The sequence below is a fragment of the Triturus cristatus genome, chromosome 6 (assembly GCF_964204655.1).
Source record: "Triturus cristatus chromosome 6, aTriCri1.1, whole genome shotgun sequence".
NCBI classification, from domain to species: domain Eukaryota; kingdom Metazoa; phylum Chordata; class Amphibia; order Caudata; family Salamandridae; genus Triturus; species Triturus cristatus.
In genome coordinates, this window is record NC_140589.1 from 1,121,039,280 (window position 1) to 1,121,061,750 (window position 22,471).

Below are 22,471 nucleotides of genomic sequence, written 5' to 3' on the forward strand. Positions count from 1 at the left end.
CAGTCATTCTATAGCTAGCCATACTGCTTACTAATAAAAGTAACTTGTCAAACAAGTCATCAACAACAAACACTTTGAAAAATAAGTAATAAACAAAATGCACCTTTATCAGAAATACCTATATACTCCAAAACGATACCACTCACTTGCCAGAAGCAGCTAAATTCACCACCACTTACTCTGCACAGACACAGTATGGATCAACAATATCCCACTAAAAAAGGAGTAAAGAAAATTACACATAAGACAATGCAAAACACATCGCAAAGAATTCCATACACAAAACACTAACTAAATAAGCTGCCATTATGACACCACTTACAAAAAAATTCATCCATACATGACAAAAATACTCATTTGGAGAAAAGACAACAAAAATGTTTTTCTTTCCAAAAAAATGCAACTGCGCAAAACTGCAGAACACCACTGTCGAAATCGCAAACAGGAATCAAAAGCTTTACACTAGGATGAAAAGGAGAACAAAACATTACAATCACATATGCAAATAATGCACCAGTCCACACACAATCCACCAGCCAAGCTAAGGGTTAGGTGGGCCTAGGAGTATAAATAAAATATTCACTGCCGTAAAAAGGGACCCTTGCCCTTGAGGCAACTCCCAAACACAAAAAAAAAAAAACAGGTGTCTAGTGGCTTCTGCCCCCCTAGATGGCAGATGGGCCTTAAAACATACTGCTATTCTGCCACCCAAAGAGGGCAGAAATGGCCACAATTATCCTCCCATAAAGGGGAGCGACCCAACATAAAAAAAAACCACATCGAAGATAAATGACAAAAAGTGCAGATTTTAATATTTAAAAAATGTCTCCCCGCTCCCCCCAAACAACACAATTGTGGACCTTTAAAAAAAGAATCCCTGGCGCCTAGTGGGCATTCCTGCTACATGATCGCATGATCGTGCAGCAGGAATGCACAAAAGAGGCATCGAGGGAAAGGAAAACCCTTTCCTTTCCCTCAATGTCTCTTTTAAGAACCCCCCCCCTCCCCAGTCCCACAACTAACCTCTTAGTTCACCGACGCGCAGGAAGCAAATGGCTCAAACGTTCCTATAATTATTATAAAATGGGGTCTACTCTCACTAGTGTGTGCACCGGTCAGCAATTAGGCATTGTTCACTGATGTAAAATATTATAAAAAAGATAATGAACAAATCCCCATCTATAAGATGCAATTCAAAAATATGGAAATGTTGTTCAATCTAACTACCATGTCACAATTTACATTGAGTGCATTACATATTAATAACCCCACTTACTTCTACCAGAGAGTGCTCTTCACTTTAATATAAGAACAGATTAGTTATTTGTACTACGTCTTTTTTCTGATGACCAAAACTAGACAGCAATGTCTACATCATTGAACATAGAATAATTTCCAACTCTTCCTTCTCTGCATTGTCTTGCAGATATAGCACTGGACATTTTTGTTTAAAAATAAATCTGCATCACTTAGAAGTACTCCCACTGAAGCCAACATTTGTATATTGCCATTAATTGTAATAGTCCTGTAAGTGTTCAAACTTCAAGAGGGAATTCATTGAGATTTAAAGCACTGGCTTCTCCATCTGTTGTCACTCTGTGATGTTTAATTATAATGAATATCAGTCCAAAAGAAAATGGATCATATCTTCCATTTTACTCATGCTGGATTTCCATTTCTTCTCTGGACTTAATCATTCAGTTTGAATATATGACCTGCGCATATGTATGAGGTATTTCAAAGACAGTACATGAATTTACACCCATCAGTCGGAATCCTCTCACTATAATTGCTCAAATAGGCCAGTATAAAAAAAATATCTGTTTCAAATACATAATCGTGAGAAATATGCACTGTACAAAAAGGAAATAACTGTCTAAAAATCGGACCTGATCAAAATTCCCATAGCTATCCAAACTCACTAGGCAATGTTAGCATTTTAACGTCAATTCAGCTATGGCTTTTTTGGTGTCAAGTGTAGGAAAAAGAGAAAAGGCTCAGACTCTTCGAAATATCCAGGTTGCTGAACTGCCTGTCTTTGTGTTCCTGGATTTTTTTCATTCATCGCTGCAGTGAAAAAATAAAAAAAATGCATGAATAGTCATTTTAAAAATGGGAAAAGGCACAGTAACACCCCCTCTAAAAACCGGAGTAACATTAGCTTTACCACCCACCACTTTTTTACACAGTCTGGAATCATCTCCCAACCCTCACATTAGATCTCTGTTGCTCTCTAGTACTACATAAATATTGGCGTTTTCATATCATAACTCTACCTCAGCTATATTTAGTGCTAATTCACAGACCTATTTCTTTGATCTGTGATGCTATGTCAAATCAAAAGAAGTTATTCATTTTGCCCATATAGTAGCTTGTTTATAGTTTATTTTTTTAATTAGTTTAACAACACATTGATGCTTTCCCATCACCAATTCACTATGTTGTAGTATGACGAAGCAAGTCTTGCTGGTGTGTCAAGAATGCATAGCATATGAAAGGCTAAATAAAACCACTGCTTTACTGGCCTGGTCTTGTTTTCCTTTGATCTAGTGTTGATTTGGGATTTTCTTTTTGGTGTATTTAATGTATTTGTTTATTCATGTTGGTGTTTTGTATAAAGTTGAATTTGCCTTCTAATCGCTCCAGAACATTTGGCTGAACATCAGAGTGCATGTCAAGGGAAAAAGATGGTTTCTTTAAGTTAGGATCAATCTGGAAGTTAGTACTGTTTTGCATCATAGGCCCCTCATTGATGTTCATAAACATAGAATATTCCTGTGCACTTGCGGGGATCCCAGAACACATTTTCTTCAATTAAGTAAAGTTAATCTTTCGATGGAGGTAGCCATCTTAATGTCCATAAAGCTGGCGTTATTTCCGTTAAAAACCTGACAGGTCTGGTTTATACTGAGTTTGTCTGAACCATGAAAAGTCTACTACATAAATTGCAGGATCTTCCTAGAGGCATTTTAGGTTTATTTCTAAAACACCTATTAAGCACATACAGAGAGAGGAAACATTAAAGAAAAAGGAAGCCTGTCTGGTCAAGAGTTCAGGAACTGAAAGGAAGCAATACCCTGTTACTTTGAGCCAGCAGCTTCCCATGCCAGCATACCCTATACTGGCAGTTTGACTCCGTCTCAGTTCCTTTTTCCGGCTCCTGCTAAAAGAATCTCATAACATTCTCTGGGTTTCTGTACCCCTAATTTCCTAAAATCTTTGCCACAAAAGGTTCGGTATTTTTGCTTCATTCAACATCTTTGAAGCTGTTCAAAAGTGGAGTTTTTCTCAAAATGCTTTCACTTTTCGTGAAATGCCCTGCATGTGGGCGAAAAAAGACTTTATCAGACCCACAATCTATGTGTGTTGTCTGTCTTTCTGCCTCTAAATCAGTAAAAGAGTGCAAATGTCAAAAAATGCAAAAAAAAAGCCCTGAAAGACAGCGAGGGCATTTGTCTGAGGAAAACCTACGAACCTGCACAAGGAAGAGGAGAGGAAGAAAGCAAGAAAAAGGGATAGAGAAGGGGTTCCTTCTGAATCCAAAACCTCTTGCACTAAAGACACCCTTAGAGGAAGATGTATGGGGAGGAAGCATAACAATAGTGGAAGATCTAGACAGAGGAAGCATACAGCACATCACTACTGTCAATCTGGGCATTCTCACCACCCTCAAACATGGGTCGACGTTAAGGCAGGCATCCGTACCAACTTGCTAGCCTTTTGAGTAAGACGACAGCACCGCCTAAGTCTATAACAACATCACAGGTACCATTGAATCTGCCATCAGCATCAGTACGAGCTCTGATACCACAAACGTCAACAGCACCAATTTTTGATGGCAATTTACTCATTACCAGCACATCATCTGTCAGCATTGAGAAGATTGCCTTCATTGATATCGAGATCACTGTCAAGGGAGTAAATGTCAAGAAGATCGACGTTGAGGCAATCCAAAATCTCTATTTTCTCAGTTTCGGATTGCCATCAGCCACCAGAAGAAGAAAATCAGCCTAGACCAGCTTTAATATTACCATAACAGGATTCTGTTCAAGAACATCTTAGTCTTCTATACCCCTACCTCTCCAGCTGCGTCACCTTTTAAATCATCACCTGTAGATGACATTCTTACTTTTCAAGCTGTACTAGTCTGAGGTGCCACTAAACATACAACTACAAGCACCGTAGACTGCAGTTTCGGTGATTATGGAGGTTCAGCAACCAAGAACTTCACCATGACCTACTTTACCTCTGGTACCAGGATTTGCGGAACTTAAAGAAGAGATGTTTTTCAACTGTTAAAGCCGCAATCCCTCGACTTCTAAAAAAAAAAAAAAAAAACAATTGCAAAGCCTCAGATCTAGATCCTATTTATCTGAGACAACATGCACTTTGTTCCCTTCTGAAAAGGAAAGTAAGAGACTTCATGCAGTAGGAAGAAAACTATGTTACTCTGCAGCTGTGACTTTAAAGAATTCTACTACATCTGCTCTGTTAGCTAAATATGATCTACCATGTGGGCCAGAGCGAGGGAGGATGAGCGGAGCTCCTTGGTGAGACAATGGAATGTCATGCGGTGTTTGAGGTAGGCGTGTCTGATGTTGTGGAGGGCCATGTAGGGATGACTGGGGAGCTTGAAGAGGCATCTTTTCTGTACATGGAGCCAGCGGAGAGTTCTGAGGTGGGATGAGGTGCTGGTTCTTCTAGGGAGGTTGAGGATTGCTGCAGTGTTCTGGATTGTCTGGAGGTGGTTGAGTAGGTGCCTAGTGGCACCGGCATAGAGTGCGTTGCAGTAGTCTGGTGGCTGGTGATGAGGGCCTGGGTCACTGTTTTCCTGGTAGGGATGGGGATCCATCGGAAGATTTTACGGAGCACGTGAAAGCAGCAGGAGGAGGGGACAGCGGCAACTTGGTTCTTCATGATTAGTTAGCATTCCAGGACGATTCAGAGGTTGCATGCCTGGTTGGAGGCTGCAGATGCAGGGGTGAGAGCAGTGGACTACCAGCAGTTGTTCCATGGTGAGGGGTTGCTACTGAATGTGAGTACCTCCTTTTTATCGGAGTTGAGTTTTAGGCAGTTGGTCCTCATCCAGTTGGCAACGTCGGACATGGTGTTCTGGAACTTGGTTTTGGTGGTGTCTGTGTCGTCTGTAAGGGAGTGGATGAGCTGTGTGTTGTCAGCGTAAGAGATGATGTTGAGTCCGTGGGTGCAGGCAATGTCTGCAAGAGGCATCATGTACGTGTTAAAAAGGGTGCGACTGAGGGAGGAGCCCTGGGGGATGCCGCAAATGATGCTCATGTGTTTGGAGGAGAAAAGAGGTGGGTGAATCCTCCGAGTTCGGACGGAGAGGAAGGAGACTATCCAGTTGAGAACGTTATGTTGGATGCCTAGGTGGCAGAGTCTGGTGATAAGGTGTAAAGGGAGACGGTGTCGAAGGCTGCGAAGAGGTCGAGGACATGAGGGCGGCCTTTCCCCCCTGGTAGAGGAGCATCTGGTGTCATCCGTAGCTGCGATTAAGGTAATTAGGTGCTGTGGTTGTCCTGGAATATTGATTGGGAGGCGTCAAGAAGGTTGTTCAGTTAGATCTATTCTGTGAGTTGGGGGTTGAGGGCTTTTTCCAAGACCTTGGCTGGGAAGCGGAGTAGTGAGATGGGGCGGTAATTTTTCAATTCTCTGATGTTGGAGGAGGGCTTCTTCAGAAGAGGCTTGACCTCTGCGTTCTTCCATGCGACGGGGACAGTGGCTATTGATGTGGATGAGTTGAGGATCTCTGTGAGGTAGATGCTGATTTCTTCTTTACCTAGGTTGTAGATGTGGTGAGGGCAGGGGTCCGAGGGAGAGCCGGAGTGGACTAAGTTCATGATGTTGGTGGTGTCTTGGATCAAGAGCCGTTTCCAGTTGTAGAGTCAGTGGGTATTGGCAACGTTGGTGTGTTTGGGGAGATTGTTGAGGTCAGTGGGCTTGGGTGTCGAAGTTCCTGTAGATGTTTTTGATCTTTTGATGGAAGTAGTCCGCTAAGGTGTTGCAGAGAGCCTGGGTAGGATGGATAGCATTTTTGTTGGCTTCAGGACAGGAGAACTTTGATTGCGGTAAAGTTCTCTTTGATGTGATTGCCACTGGCCTTAAAGCGGTTGGTGAGGGCGACCTTCTTTGCTTCCCTGAGCTGATGGTGGTAGTTGTAGAGGGCTGATCTGAAGGTGCTGAGGTTGGAGGGGTCCTTGATGGAGTGCCAGCGTCTCTCTAGTTTCTTGCAGTCTTGTTTAAGGGTCTGAAGTTCAGGGGTGAAACAGCTGGCGTGTTTAGTAGGTCGGTCTCCGGGAGAGTCCTTCAAGGGGGTGATGGTGTCTGCGGCATCGGAGATCCACTTTGAGAAATGCTGGACTTTTCCATTCGAGGTTGTCTGAGACGTTGAGCGTTGTTACGTTGAGGATGGAGGCCCAGAGGGGTTCTGTGACTCCGTTCCATTTTCGCCGGGGTCGGTGGGTGGTCTGGTCAGCGGTTCTGGGGAGCCTGTAAGGGTGATGTGCACAATGCTGTGGTCGGTCTAGATCAGTTCGGTTGTGCGGGAGAACTTGATTCTGTTACTAGAGGAGAAAATAGGGTCCAGTGTGTGACCTGCAATGTGCGTGGGGTGGAGACCCTCTGTGAGAGGCTGAGGTTGTTAATGTTCTCCAGGAGGGTGGTAGAGTTGGTGTTGTTGAGGTCCTCGAGGTGGAAGTTCAGGTCTCCCAGAAAGATGAAGTGTTCAGAGTCAATTGCCAGGAGGGTGATGTAGTCGGAAATGGCGTTGCAGAAGCTTGAATGGTTGCCTGGTGGTCTGTAGGTGAGGATTCCTCTGATTGTGGTTCTTGTGTCAAGTCTGATCTGGAAGTTGAGGTTTTCTATGATCGCCGTGAAGTCGTCATCCATGGTGGTGCATTGGAGGTTGTCTTTGTGGACGATGGCGATTCCTCCGCCAAGGCTGTCGGCACAGTCGTGATGTAGAAGCTTGTAGCCGGGTGCGTTGTGGTGGTGATGTTGAGCACCGAAGAGGGGATGAGCCAGGTTTCGAGGTTTGAACATCACGTTAGGGCGAGAGTGGTTATGGTGTCCCAGACTTCAAAGGTGTGCTTACAGAGGGATCGGACGTTGAGCGTGCACTGGAGCTTTGGGTCGGATGTCATCTGACCCGGGGGTAGGGGGTTGGCTGGTTAGGTCGGGAGTCTGCATGATAAGCATCGCTGGAGAGTAGGTATTGCAGGTGAAGCGTCAGTTTTGGCAGTTGAATGGACCTTCTGTAGTTCTGGGCAAAGTGATGCAGCAGTTGGTTCCTCTCTTGGGGTTAAAGAACTGAAATTTGTCAGCTGTGTAATGGTGGGAGGAGGGAGGGCGAGGGGTTCTGGGGCTGGGAGCTGTCCTGGCATGGACGGGCGCTGACCTGCTTGACTTTGGCACACCGATGGCGCGGCCACACAATGGCCTCAATTAAGTAGGTCCTTGGGTGCGTAGGTCCAGGGGTGGTCGGATAGAAAACTTCAGGAAGAACTAGTGGTGCAGGCAGCACTCTAGTTCTCAGGAACAGAAGGCTGATTAGCAGTGGGGACGAGTGTACAGAAACGAAACTAAACAAAACGATAAGACTAAACAAATACGAAAGTATGCGATAAGGTTGATTAGTGAGGGGACGGATTGGACACACAGAAGCTTAACAGGAAGGCACCCAAGGAATGAACAGAAGGCCTACAAAAAGAGGCAGCAGGCAGGGAGCTGCTGCAAGTGACGAGAGGGGGAGCTGGCACAGGACCTGCTCCCACCTGCTTAGACTACCTTCCCTGAAACCGGACACTCCATAGAAGATCATGAATCTTCCTTTCACTGGACCAGTTCTTTTTGGCCCCCACACTGACAAAGAAATGGAGAGAATGAAGAAAGAGGCAGAAACCCTAAAAGCAGTGATTTTAGAGGGAAAAAAAAGAAGTGTTATTGTTCCCAGAACCATTGCATGTGCTATAGATTTCAGTCAAGACAGGGGGTTTTATCCCCTCAATGGTCCTTGCATCCTCATTCCCAAGGTAGTCAACTGCAGCAAAAACAACAGCAGTTCTATCATAGGAATAATTGAGAAAGAAGTCCGCAGCAAACACAGCACAAATCTTCTTTCAAGTTACAAACAATATCAAATCTATCAGATTCACACTCCCCAAGTTCTGTTCCCTACGTTGGTGGGAGGAAGTGTTTCACATCACCTAACATAATGGAGATTAATAACCACTGACAAAGGGATCCTGCAGATCACCCAGAACAGCTATACCATTCACTTCAAATATCCTCCACTTTAAATAGCTCTGAAGTCACCACCTAAGCATCAATTGCTGCATTTAAAAAAGGAGGTAAAACCTCTATACCAGAAACGAGCCATTTAACCAGTTCCTTTATCTCAAAAAGGAAAAGGTATCTATCCAAGATATTTTTGGTACCCCAGTAAAGCACACAAGTGGAGTTCAGACCTATCCTCGACTTAATACAGGCAAACAAATGAATCAAGAAACAAAAAGGTTTGAGAGCTAGCCCTGCATCAGATATATCCACAGATAATGAAAGGCGACTGTATGTGTTCTGTAGATGTCCAAGACTCCTATTTTCACACATACATAGCGAAGTAACACAAATGTCTTAAGATTTACAGTGGGGGCACCCATTGTCAGTACACTGTCCTTCAATTCGGACTCACGTCCATACCCAGAACATTCTCCAAATGCATGGCATTGGTTGCAGCTCACCTCCGAAGAAAGAAGATTTACATTTACCCAATCTTGACAATTGGTTGGTAAAGCCATCTTCTTATCATCAAGCACAGTTACATTTCCACATGATGACCAAACTCTTGACAAAAAACAGGGCTTACATATAAACCTTGAGGTTGTTTGCTTCACATCATCAACATCTCTATTATCTAGGAGTCACTCTTAATACTCCTTTGGCGAAGAGTGACTACCATTTTTCAGATGTGTCACCAGCTGTCTCAGATGTTGCATCCAACGGCTCAACAGATTGTTTCCATGGCGTCTTGCATTGATCTAGTTCCAAATGCTCAAGTGTAAATGAGACATTTACAACAGTGCTTCGAGGACCAATGTTCCCAATAGAAAGACAATTGGGAAAATCAAATTCTCTCACCACACATACCAAATAGTCCCTGATGTGGTGATGCAGGAATAGTAGCTTACTGGAGGGAATCCTCTTTTTCTAAGAACTTCCAAAACAGGTAATTGTCACAGATGCTTCCTTGACTCTGTGTTGAACTCAAGCGTAAAATGATGGTTAGTACTGTTTTTCCCGGTCTGGCATTCCTCACTCATTCCTTTTGTTATGGTTCAAAGTTCATTTGAATGCTATTTTGAAAAATTTGAAATTCCCGAATTCCTTAAATTACAAATAGTTGACCCCGACTCATGGGTTCTAGTTTTCCAAAGTCTGGGACCCACCCAGCACCTTATAACTGATCTGTGTCTTGAAGTCATGTTGTTGGATTAGATGGGAGAAGGCAGGCCGGTTGTAGGTAGGTGCAAGTTTCTGAAGGTAGCAGATAGCAGTGTCCTTTACCCCAGTAAAGCCTGTGTATGATACAGTGTGTTTAAATGTGATCATTGTGTACATTAGGGACAAATGAAGTGTTTTTCAGAACCAAGCTCATTTGTTTGTCTGTATTGGTTTGGACACATTCTTCCCAAGTAGATCTGCGACTTCTGCAATTTCTTCAGTCTATTTGGGAAGCTGGTGCAGATTACAGTTCATGAGTCATGTGTTGAGTTGAGACAATCGAATAATGCGTTTTTTATGTAATTTCTCTTTGTGCTTGATCACTATATTTAGTGTGTTGGATTTGTTGTGTGACAATAAATTGAATACTCCTAAAATATTTTTTTTTTAAAACACAATAGACCCTTTTCATTATTGCCCTTGGTTTTCCTTATCATCAAAGGAAAAACTTGGTTAAAATGTTATGGTTTTGCTCATAATCTAGCCTTATTTAAAGGACGACTGTTCTTGTATCTACATCTCAGGTGTCTTTACTGTCTGTAGTTGCTTCCTATTCAATCAGTTATGACATTTTTCCTTAGTTTTGTTCTTATCATAAAACAAATGTCTGTGTTTAGAGATGTTAATAATTGTGTACCCATTTCTCCAGTATTGTATATTTTATAGATTCACATGCTTGAATCTTCCCCGTCATCATGGTGGGAGTCCCACGGTAACAGTAAAATAGCAGTACTAAGCTTTAAAGTTAATTCCCCTTGAAATTCAATAGTATTCAGTAACCAGTTAACATCATTTTAGGACATCCAAACTTCAGCCAATGAGTATAGACCCACAGTATCCATCCCCTGCAGGGCCACCATACCTCAGATTTCTTACCACACGTCGTGTGTTAGAGCGTCTCCTTGAGCTCTGCTCAGTCACAGTGTTTCTACTTTACCCTTTTGAAATTCCAGCATGCAGTTCATTGTCTACGTCCATCTCTTCAGCTGATGTATAGTTTGGGAGTGAGTGTATCTTTTTGCTTTTCTTCAAAATGTCGGAGTCTAAAAAAGGGTTGTTTAAGCCCTGCAAGACTTGTGGGAAGTCCAGGCGTTAGTCTGAGGACCCACATACAACATGCCTGTATTGTCTGTATCCGGACCATAAGCCCAGAGACTGTAAGTACTGTCATGCTTTCTCTTCAAAAACCCTCAAGGACCGTGTGGGAAGGCTGTTTCTCTGGCTACAAAAAAGGAAGACCCTGAGAGTAAGGAGCAGCAACCTACCACCTCCAAGAGAAGAAAGGAAGAAGGTTCTTCTTTTTCCTAACAAGATCCTAAAAAATCCAGATCTCAGAGTAAGAAAACAGGGCTAAAAAGAGCAGCCTGGCCCCTCGCACACAGCAAAGAGCTGGCTCCGCGCATCTATCAGCGCCACATACTCCATTTAAAAAGGTTTCTTCAGGAAAATTCCGCCTGTCGACGAGACACTCTCTGTTTATGACCCTGTCTCCGTCGCATCAGGCATGCCGTCACCAGTTTTGCCAGCGACTTATACGACGTTGACGGTCAAGACGACGACGGCCGTAGGTAGGGTCATCGAAGACGGAAGTTATGGTTTCATGGTTGGCGGCAGCTGTAAGGCCATCTCCGTCAACGTGTGCTTCACCATACATTCTTCTCTTACACTTTGTTTTGAGGCACATTTTTACTGGTGTGCACTTTCCACAATGACAGTCAATTGTTGACGCTTCAAGTGTCCCGTATTGTTAGGTCCTGATGAGACCCCCTATTTACTTTTGAGGTTGAAACGCTGCTGACACATATTTTAAAAGAACCACCTTCCAGCCCCTAGCATTTTGTTAAAAGGTCTATCAATGCTCTGTTTATATGTACTTGTGGTCTTTTTGTACAAACTGAAACCTACTGTATGTCACAAACAGTGACCTTTTTTTTTTCTAATTAGTATCTAGTTCACTTGGGGCACCGAGCACACTTTTTGGTATACTTTACTACACAAAGTGCATTGAAAGTAAAAACCCTTGAAATTCTTTGTGTATGATTTTGATTCTCCCTCTGACAATCTTTTCCCATGGGTATGTGCAATTGAGCTCTATAATTATCAAATATTATGCATATAGTCCACAGGAACCATTGTTCCTTGTTTTATAATAAATAGAAAGGGTCAGGCCTTGACACGAGCATCTATTGCACGCTGGGTCTCCTCGACTATAATTTTCTGCCATGAGAAAGCAGGACATCTGCTTGGGGCTAAGGTCACAGCTCATTTCACCTGGCATGTGGCAGCCTCCTCGGCCCCGTTTGCTGGTGTGCTTTTACCCGACATCTACAGGACAGCGACGTGGGCAAACGTCCATACCTTCATGAGCATTATTGTCAGTATTCATGGCGCAAGGTGGATCTAGCGATTGGACAAGCGGCCCTGCGACGACTATTCGCATACGGTAGGCCTGTTTTTGTTAAGATCTATTCTTTTTATTATAGTACTGTTAGGTGGTTGTCTCTTTTTCTGCATTTACATGGTCTGCGTTTGATTATTCTAAGTTTCGAGTCGCATGGTGGGATGGTTCACATTCTTCCCGCCTTCTTTGATACTTAAAAACTGCTTACTGTTCAGATTTAAGCATGTGAATCTATAAAAGATACAATACTGGAGACAAATCAAGTTACTTACCTGTACACTGTGGTTCTCCAGCATTGATATCTTTTATAGATTCACTCCCGGCCCTCCGTCCTCCCCTTTCATGTTCACCAATACCTCTATTATTATTCTAATTGGACTTGTGCTCAAAATCTGAGGTATGGTAGCCCTGCAGGGGCTGGATACTCTGGTTCTATACTCTGATTGGCTGAAGTTTGGATGTTAACTGGTTACTGAATACTATTTAATTTCAATGGGAAATAAATTTAAAGCTAAGTACTGCGATTTTACTGTTACCGTGAGACTCCCACCATGATGCCGGGGAAGATTCAAGCATGTCAATCTATGAACGATATCAATACTGGAGAACCACAGTGTACAGGTAAGTAACTTGTTTCTTCCTTGGAGCCCGGTTAAATATTATGGGTGGTGTTTTCTCTTCCAGGAGTATATTTAACAGGTCTATCTGGATTGGCCAGTTTGGCAATCCCCAATCTGGCAATGGAATTTCAAACTTAGGTTCACTAACTTAAATTCTTGCAGGTTTGAAGTGGTATGGTGACTTTCCAGGGTGAAAGTGGTTTGCAAAATTATCTTCAATGTTCCAACATGAGCAGATCAATTCGACTTGTCTACAAACTGTACTTTCCAGCCCCAAATCAGACCAGCTTATTGCTCTGCATACAATTTCTAATTAACTTTCAAATTAGTTATTTTTATTTTTATTGATGATGACAATGTTTATTTCTTTATTGTGTTTGCTCCATGTCAAAGTAGTTTCCTTTTTAAAGGTGATTACATAGAGGTACTTATCAGACTGTGACAAATACTCTCATCACTAGATTTTGAAGTCACCTGTCTATGATGGCTCTTTTTTCCATCGGCGCTATTTTCATACATGGGAGGGGAAGGGAGATTTGACCGTCATATGCTATATTTATGATTGCACTTTCTATAAAGATCAACTTGTCTGTCTCTGTTGGTCACTCCTTGTAGTTAATTGTAGTGATGGATAGGTGAATTGCAGCAAGCAAGATTGCATGTGGCAAATGATTTAGTTGATATTTGATTTGAACGTTGAGTTTCCTGTTTTTTATTTAAATTGTTAGTGAATGCATTTGGTATTGAGCACTGACAAGTTCTATTTAGACTATTTTAGCTAATCCTTACCATATTTCACCTTAGGTTGGAGAAGGGGAGAAACTGGTGCGAGCACTGTTTGCAGTCGCCAGAGAACTTCAGCCCTCAATTATATTCATAGGTAAGAACTCATTGTGGGAATGACACTTAATTTCAGGAAATGGTTTTTATTTGTGGAAAAAATATTTACTTAAACTATAATTACCAAGCCTTGAAATCTAGTATTCAGCAGTGTATTTTTTTTATTATAGTTCGAAAGTAGGGAGTAGAGTAGGCCTCTATTATGCTGGCATGACTGGTATTTTATTGTCCTGGCCGGTATAAAAAGTAGGAAAATCACCTAAAGCCGGTATGTTTTTCCTCTTATCAATGCTTTTTAAATAGAACAAATACATTCCAAAAGCACTTTAAAATGTATGGATTGAGGGGTCAAGATGGCAGACATGTTTTAATAATGTTCCTGGACTTCCTCTGCTATCCTATTCAATCCTTTCACCAGAAGCGCACCTCAGACTAAATAAGATGCCTTCAAGATTCCAAATGCAATGTCAGCAGACAGTGTGAAGGCTAAGAAGATGCTTATGGTAGTGACGAGGAATGAGACGCATGACCCAGACCAAAAAGTGGCTGCTCTGACGAATTCACAGTGAGCCCACCCAAACCACAGTGAACCTCAAACCGAGTACACTGGACGAGATGTGGCTGTTTCAGCATATGGAGCAAAGTTTTCCCTGGGGTGACACAGAAGCCTGAAGAGGGTGGTTCATATTTAGTCACTGCGCTGAGAGGGCCGCCCTGAGTTTTTGCCGTTACTAGGCCTTGGCGGGGCATGCCTTCCAGGGAGCTGCTGAGCTCAGGGTAGGCATATAGATACCCAGGTGAAGGTGTGGGGCCTCCCTGGCGATTTACAGATCACACAGTTAGGCCTTCCCAGGGTAAGGAGATGTGGGGGCCGCTGAAGGGGGATTTGGCGCCACCCAGCTCTTGGCTATATTTCGCTTCGCTATCCCTGCTGCCAGCGTAAGCCAGATGTTTACATATCTTGGCCAGTCGGTCTCTCCCTTAATTATAAGCAGAAGCCACTTTGCGTCTAGTGGAACATTGGTTCCTGCTACTCTGGCCATTATTGCCGTAACACTGCGCCAAAAGTACGCAATCCTAGGGCATTCCCAAAGAATGTGGAGGAAAGTGCCATCCCACTGGCAGCCCCTGATGCACTGCAGTGACGGTGCCCTTCCTATCTTGTGTAGAAGCGTAGAGGGGTAATAGGAGCGATGCAATATCCTGAGCTGGACTAGTCGGAATCGTACACGTATCGCTATTTCCCGTGGGCCCTGGAGTGCTTCTAGCCACTCCTCATCAACTTTGTTTCCCAGGTCGTCGGTCCAAGCGGCCCTCAGCACTATCTGCAGATCAGTCAAGTTATTACTAAGCTTAAGGTATATTGTTGAAGTTGCTATTTTGGGAATGGGATCAATGAGTTGTCTATCTTCTAGGGGGGAATGGTCGGGAATGGACGTACTTCGATGCAGATGTCTCAGTAGGGCATGTGTGAGTCTCAGGTAGTGAAATCTCTGGGTCTCACCAAGGTCAAACTCCTGCTGCAGGTCTTCGAACGGAAGTGAAGCCCCACCCCTCCACGTGTCTCCCAAACATTTGATTCCTATAGTCTTCCAACCTGTAAAGCCTCGTAGTGAGACCACCTCCTTTAACCCATCACCCGACCAAAGGGGTCTCCTGCTGGTCAGTTTGTTCTGTCACCCCAGTGCCCGATTTGCCTCCCTCCAACATGCTACCACGTTGTGCACAGGCCCTTTGGAGTCAGGCTTCCATGGGTATAACAGCGGTTCACAGTTACCTGCCGGCATGGCGTCCCAATCTTCCTTGTACGATGACTCTTATCTATCCGCGTATACCCAATCAATTACTACTAACAGCTGCAATGCCAAATAATAGAGCCGAACATCCGGGACAGCCAGGCCTCCATCATAGACCTCTCTTTGCAGCTTATGAAGTGCTAATCTAGGTGTACCTGCCTCCCGTAGCAATTTCTGGGTATCTTGGCTATCTTTTTGAAGACCGTGGGTGGGACGGGCAGGGGGTGTTTTGCAGAATGTATAACAGGCGCGGTAGGGGCATCATCTTAAACCTGGGGTGGGGAAGGACATGGGCTTGTCTACGCATTCACTGGCAAAGATCGATAAACTCACAGCTCCTCATGCAGCTGCTGCGGGACGCACCCAGAGGGGCGCTTCAGGCCAGCAGCAGACTGAATCTCTGTATATTGCAGCCATTCTCCAGCCAATCCAGGAATCCCAATCTGCCCTAGAAAGCAAGTTTCAGGGGGTGAGTCTCCTTGGGCAGGAGCTCAGAAATGTTTCCGACAGGGTGTCGTAGGCGGTAGGGCACGTCTCTGCACTAGAAGATGAAATGGCAACTCTTAAGTGTCAAGGCTAGTGTCGATTTTCTGAATCCTTCATAAAAGAGCAGAAGATGTCAAATCGATATAGATGCAATAATCCTCGAATTCTAAGACTTTCAGAGGGGACAGGACTGACCGATCCTGAAAAAAATTGTGGAAGTCTGAATAAAATCCTGAATCCCAGAAGGAAAGCTCTTGCAATGGTTTGTGGTGGAAAAGGCCCACAGATAGCAGACCCAGAAAACTCTGCCGATTCCGCCCCCCACGCCCGATCATTGCGAAAATTCTAAACTTTAGGGACGAGTCACGATCCTAGGAGATTGAAGTAAAGTGGAAAACCTGATATATCACCCGGATGATGATCTTTCCTGACTATTTAAGATCAGTCCAAAAACAATGGAAATCTTTTGACTCTATCAAGCAAAAACTCCAGAACATGAACTCCAATACATGCTGTTCTTTCCAGCTAAACTCCAGGTACTCCACAACTCATGCTCCTACTTCTTTGAGACCTCAGAAGCGGCAGGGGCCTAGGTGAGGGAAAAGAAAGAACTTAAGCATCATATTGACACCTTCCCAGGATTCATCTTATCATAGAGATCAACTACCTCATGGCACAGGTGGTCATCAAAAAGCACTCAAATTACTCCACAGTATGTGACAACAAAGCCACTGGTTTCTTCTCCCTTTCCATAGAAGTAATTTGCTAAAAACTACTGATTTCGGCATCTTCTGCACTTTCTTCCAGCATTCAGAATGTAGATCTTAATAGCAGATATGGACTGTTGTATAGTTTGCTTGATAGGAAAGAGGTGTGCCTCCTGAATGGATATGCACTGAATGTGGATTACAGACATTTTTGGGGGGAATTTATTTTTTGGGGTGGAGATTTTAGCTCTATCCTAATTGGAGAAAGGTACGGAGGCCTGTCAGAGTTGTGCACAAAGGCAACCACGACGAGGAGGTTAGTAGGTGATGATGGGAAGAGTGGATGTGTGGAGGGTGTTGCATCTTGACGACGGGATATAAACAATGCCATGCTGGAGCAGTTGGCCCAACTATGTTAAAACATCTGCTACACCAGGATTGCTGCATGATGATGGTACTGTGTGACTTGTCAATCTTGCACATAACCGCAGAGCAACGCAATATGCTTGAGATGGATCTTCAAAAGGAGGGGTTATTAGAAGCTATATAGTCAATGTTGGGGCGAAAAACCCTGGTATTGGGTGGTATGCCCCTGGAATTTTACATACACTTTTCTGGAATATTAACAGATAAAGTGGTGAAAGTTTGCTGAAGCAAAGCAGAGTGCAGTGTGATCACAACCCATGAACGAGGTAATCATAGTAATGGTAAAGAAACTTGAGAAAGACCCATAATACGTTGGGTCTTATAGACCTGTGTCTATGATTAGTACGGATGCCACAATATTGGCACATTTATTGGCTAAGAGACTGTTGCTGGTTATAGTATATAAAGACAAGTGTGGAATTCTTCCTGGGAGCAACATGAAGTTGATTCTGAGACTAATTAATCCTGTGCTGCAGGAGTTGGAGCGGACAGATATAAATGATGACTTAGTAGCTCTTGTTATAGAAAAAGCGTTCAACACTCTTGGCTGAGCTTTATAAATCATGTTCTACACAAAATGGGCTTTGGACCGAACTCTGGGTAATCCGATGGCAGGAGTCCTATGTAGATGAGGTATCTAACAGTTGGACTCTGGAGAGGGGCCCCCTTTCACCACTGATGTTTGCCCTCTCTATTGAGCCTCTGGCAATAAGGCTAAGGGGAACATTCTGGAAGTGGGACATCCGGTTGGGAGACGTGACACGTTGTGTAATTATGTGCTGATGAAACGCTGGTTTATCTTGCGCAGCCACACATTTCGGTACCTGTACTGCTATATACACTTCAAGTGTTTGGTCAGGCATCCGATTTACGAATGAACACAGACAAAATGGTAGTCTTACAGCGAGGTGGCTGGCAAGGGAAAACAAATTATAGAACTGCCTGATGGTGGGTGTCAAGTGGGAGACGAATAGGTTTTAATACCTTGGTGTGACTATTGTAGTGTAGTCCCAAAAGTACGGTGTCATGCAGGACCTACGACGTTTACGGATAACATATACTGTGGGTCTGGTGGCAGACTAAGTCCATACACCCCGCCGCATATGTTAGCCTATTGTTTGCATTAGCTAGCTCGCAGTGCCACTAGACTCTTCTGCTATCAGAGAGATTAGTTTTGGCAACCTCAGAACACAATAACCTCAGACTCGCGGAAACAATATATTACTTTTCACCCAGTCACTCGTGCAGGCCTTTTTTGCTCTCAGAGAGATACACAGAAGAAACAGTCAGGCGTTTTTACAATAAGAGTTTATTGTACCATTGTTCTTCTCATGTAAAATATGTGTTGCAATAACTGTAATACATTAACAGAGAAATAGAACCAGCAGTACAGTGATTAAAAAGAAATAGTATTGTTCTACCATTGTGTAATAGTCATGAACAGATACATGAATATAGAATGCATTTATAAAATAAAGTGCGTACTCCTAAGATGCCTGACTAGATGTACCTAAGTGTACCTAGTATGTGAGTAGGTGCTATAGAGCCTAAGAGCCAAGAATCCCACTAGGCTTTTAGTCGAACCCCATTACCTGAATCGTGAAAGTGTGTAACTTCGTCCTGGACTTGATCTGGAAACCCCGCAAGGGATCGTCGGACCACTGTCAGCTGGACTGATGGCATGCCGGAGCTACAGCGTCTCTGGTCAGTGTGTCGGCCTCGAAGTCTCGGGTTCCTCCTGCCTTCTAATAGCAAGAGGTGCTGTATTTATACAGTCTATGTACGTGTGTTACCCATTGTTCAGTATGAGGATGACGTTGGGGATTAAACCTTGTGCGTTGATGGGAGAGGTGAAGTGTACCTCCTGGAGAGTGTACTCATCAATTATTCACATGCGCTAAGGATGACGTCTTAGCAATATCGATTGAGAAAAACCCACCCTCTGCATGGAACTAGATTAAAGGTTTAGTCCATAAAAGGCTACAATCCTTATAAGGCGTTATGTCCATACAAGGCATTCTGTCCTTATTTGGAGCTATGTCCTTATAAGGCTCGTTCATATGAAATAACGGGCGCTGATGTAGTGAAAGTGTACGATGTTCCCTGGACCTATAGTAGGGTACTGATATGAAATAAAACACCCACTCCACCTTATACTTAACAATAATAATACACGTTTCTTGAAACACACAGGTATAACCGTGTCAGTGCATATAATTTGTCAAGCAGTCATTTAAAATGTTTAAAAAAACTTTAAAAAGTCACTTAAAAACTGTTTTAAAACAATGAAAAATGTTGTCCGGTAATGTTTGCAAATGATGAAAAAGTCCGCAAATCACAGTCCTAACGAGTTCGATTACACAAGTTGAACTACTGTAAGCGTTTATAGAAGGCCATGCTTCGGAAAGTGTCAATTTTCAAGAGTTATTTTGAAAATAGAATGGGAAGAAAAAAGTTCCATAGTTGTTCCCAGCACACGGTGAGCCAGATTCAGATTAGAAGTCCTGGCTGGGTGACATAACATTATCGTTGCCTGCTACAGCAGGGGACAAACATTGAAGTACCTCGCATAGCACGTCAAGTGTGCATAGATGTAAACTCCTCCTGTCCTGTAGCTGGTGTGTATTCTTCCGTTACCAGATTCGAAACCTCGGTGTCAATGCTGGAGCTGAAATTTAATTCAGTCTTGAAAGGTACCTGTGGCTTCTCGAGGAAGGCATGCGTCAAGATGGGAATATGCTGGGGACACAGTCGAGCATGGGACCACAAGGGCTCCAGCCTGGAGTCTAAGTCCGCTAGCGTCTCCGTCTGAGGGGTCAGGGGTCAGACAGATGTCCAACTCGCATTCGCCTCCGCAAAACAGGCATCTGAAGACAGGTACGATGCAGTCCTCAAAGACTGGTCTGAAGGATAAGAACCAAGAAGCACTTAGTTCCCTTAGGGAAGGTGCACTGAAATGCTGTATCATGCGCTCACGGTAATGTCTTCCAGGAGAGCTTTCGCAATCTAGCTGGCGGATGGTCCGTCCATTGCGCAGCAGGTAGACGATAATCAGGATTCCAGCTACAGCGAGCAGGATCAGATGTAGACGCCCGAAAATACTTTCAAACACAGAGTGTATGAAGTTAGTGATAACTCCGAGGATAGTCTGGAATGTGCTAAGGATTCTGGACCCTATGGTCTTAAAAAGGTGAATTATGCCACTCGTATCAGACATGTTATAGATATGACCCACCATTTCGATGAAATGTAGGGGGCAATTAGTTCAAATTAGTGCCTGTATCTCGTTCAAGGTCCTTGCAACCTGAAGTTCAAAGGTTTCTCAAGCGGAGGTCAGCGACCCGGTTTGCTGTAAAAGCATGGCTTTCATTCTGCTCAAAGTATCAAACTGTATCAACGACAAATTCAGTGAAGGCCATATTAGCGCCTCCCTGGCTGTATTTGTCGGAGGGAACAATACTTGTATAAAGCAAGTAACCCTGGTGTTCACTGTGACCAGATATGCAATGTCTGGAAGCATGCCACAACAACCTTGATCGTTCAGCATCAAGTAACTCCCATTTGAAAGTAACTCGAACACTGGCGTTATCACGGCAGCTGGTGTTCCTTTCATGTGTCAAGACAGATTAGAAACTGAACCATTACAGGCTCCGTGCAAAACAATGTCTTGGCATATGAGAGAACCGCTTAAAGCGTTCTTGCAGTTGGTACCACTAAGAAATACTTCTCGATCCCCACTTCGGCATCGAAACTTATATGGTAAATCCCAGGATTTCTTAATGTATTCTTCACCCAGCTTTTCATATGTGCCTGCCTGTCTCTGTTCGAGACAATAGTGAAACTGGAATGTAGTGATTGGGAGAGTGATTTGGCCATGGATAAGCCACTCAGTTGATGGAAATTCAGCTACTGTAAATGGAAGTCTATCCAGTTTTTAAATTTGCAGCATTGTATAGTTCGCTCCCCTTTGTGCCATTTCTATCTGTGTATCAGTTATATTATATTCTGAAAACAGAGACATACTGTTTATAAAACGCCAAGGCACAAGGCCTGCATGCAAGGATTGTAGCGTCCAGCTCAATAACATAATAGAACGTAACTGAGATTGGCCGTGTTGTAATATGGCTAAATCTTGTTCCAGTATGTTAATGGCAGAAGATACAATTTTGCCCAATGAATATTCTCTGGAGGTCAAAGTTGTTAACCCATTATCCACCACAGCAAAAGCTTTTTCTAAGTTAATACGGTCTATTCCCGTATTCTCTCTACGGCTTCTTGTTGGAAAATCTTCCAGATTTCATTATTGGCAGCATAAATGCCTGCATATATGAAAAGTTTTTGACGTTGTTTCCTAGGTCCTAGTAAAAAATCCCTAAGATTCATGTCTTGTGTGAGTAAAGTTAAGTGTTGCTTCACTTCTGCAAGTGTCAAGGTTTCTAGCCATTGTAGGCACAACTTCCCAACACTATACGATGTCACTACCCCTGGATGTTCTCTCTGTACATAACGTGGGTCTGGCCTATGCATCTTGAGTCCCTCGGTGATGTGCAGGAACCTATTCTAGAAAAACCACAGGAGTGTAACCCGTAGACCAAACTGAGATCAGGGTAAATACAATATAATTACAACAATATCTCAGCAGGAATTATTGGATTATTTACAGTTGTATGTACAAGACATTACAAAACACACAGAAAGAAAAAGAGGCTTCAAATAATTTGATTAATGCGCCCATAGGCGTCATATATTTGGAGAAGATTAATGAAAATGTAAACAAATTGAAACAGCACTATTTGGTCTAAATACCAAAACAACCCTAAAGACGAAAGTGTACAATGTGCTCGTGACAATGGAGTGACGGCGTAAGTGACAACGTGAAGAAAACCATAGCAAGAGGCGCAAAACAGTAATTACAGAATATGTACAAGATGAAAGGTTCGAAACATCAAATTTTTCAATTGTTCATTTGATAGTTTTCAAAATTATTAGAGAACCAAAAGATCAAGGGGCGCCAGAAGGAGTTAAAGCTGATGGGTACAGGTCGACGACGTTTCGATCCTATTTAATTAGGATCATCCTCAGGACCAGGGTCGCAAATTTCAGGGAGTGCTGTATGAAACAAAGGAAAGTATCAGAGCGGTGGTGAACAGGACAACGAGGAAGGAAAAAGAAGGAGCAAGGGAGCCACCGACTGAAGCGTACCTGAGGCACAGGAAAGGGGCGCTCAGTTGTAGAGGGTTCCGGGTGGACGGGTGAGTAGATCACATAACGTCCCGGTAGAATTTCAGTGGAGACACGAGTGAATATATCGTATCTGTTGTAGTGGGTACCGGGTAGACAGGTGAGCAGATCACATATCGTCCGGGAGGATATACAGTGGAGACACAAGTCAATTTGGCGTCTCTGGGGGACAAAAAGGGTAAAGTGAGTGTCGGGGGGGAGGGAGAGGAGAAGGGGAGAGAGGAACACACATGTTCGCATTATAAACTTACCGCTAACAGGAGCGGAGCTGGGGAGCCAGGGAAGGGGCGCGAAGGAAAGCTTCCTATTATGGCACGTGTTTGTGTCTAAGGGCCAAACCACCCACTCCTTCCAGTTGGGATACGTTCTATTGTACTTCATTATATCATCAAGTGTTCAGTTCCTTCATCTTGGCTATTCCTTGGCATGATTTTTGTT

At 43.4% G+C, this 22,471-nt stretch overlaps 1 protein-coding gene across 8 annotated transcripts in view; it reads left to right on the forward strand.

Annotated features, from left to right (window-relative positions):
- The window catches only part of SPAST (spastin), a 675,354-nt gene that overhangs the window by 355,527 nt on the left and 297,356 nt on the right, over nucleotides 1–22,471 (forward strand). For all 8 annotated transcript variants that reach the window (XM_085611993.1, XM_085611996.1, XM_085611991.1 and 5 more), the window contains one exon: nucleotides 13,342–13,417. In XM_085611993.1, the coding sequence (XP_085468119.1) occupies nucleotides 13,342–13,417 (76 nt within the window). The remainder of the gene's footprint in view (nucleotides 1–13,341; nucleotides 13,418–22,471) is intronic.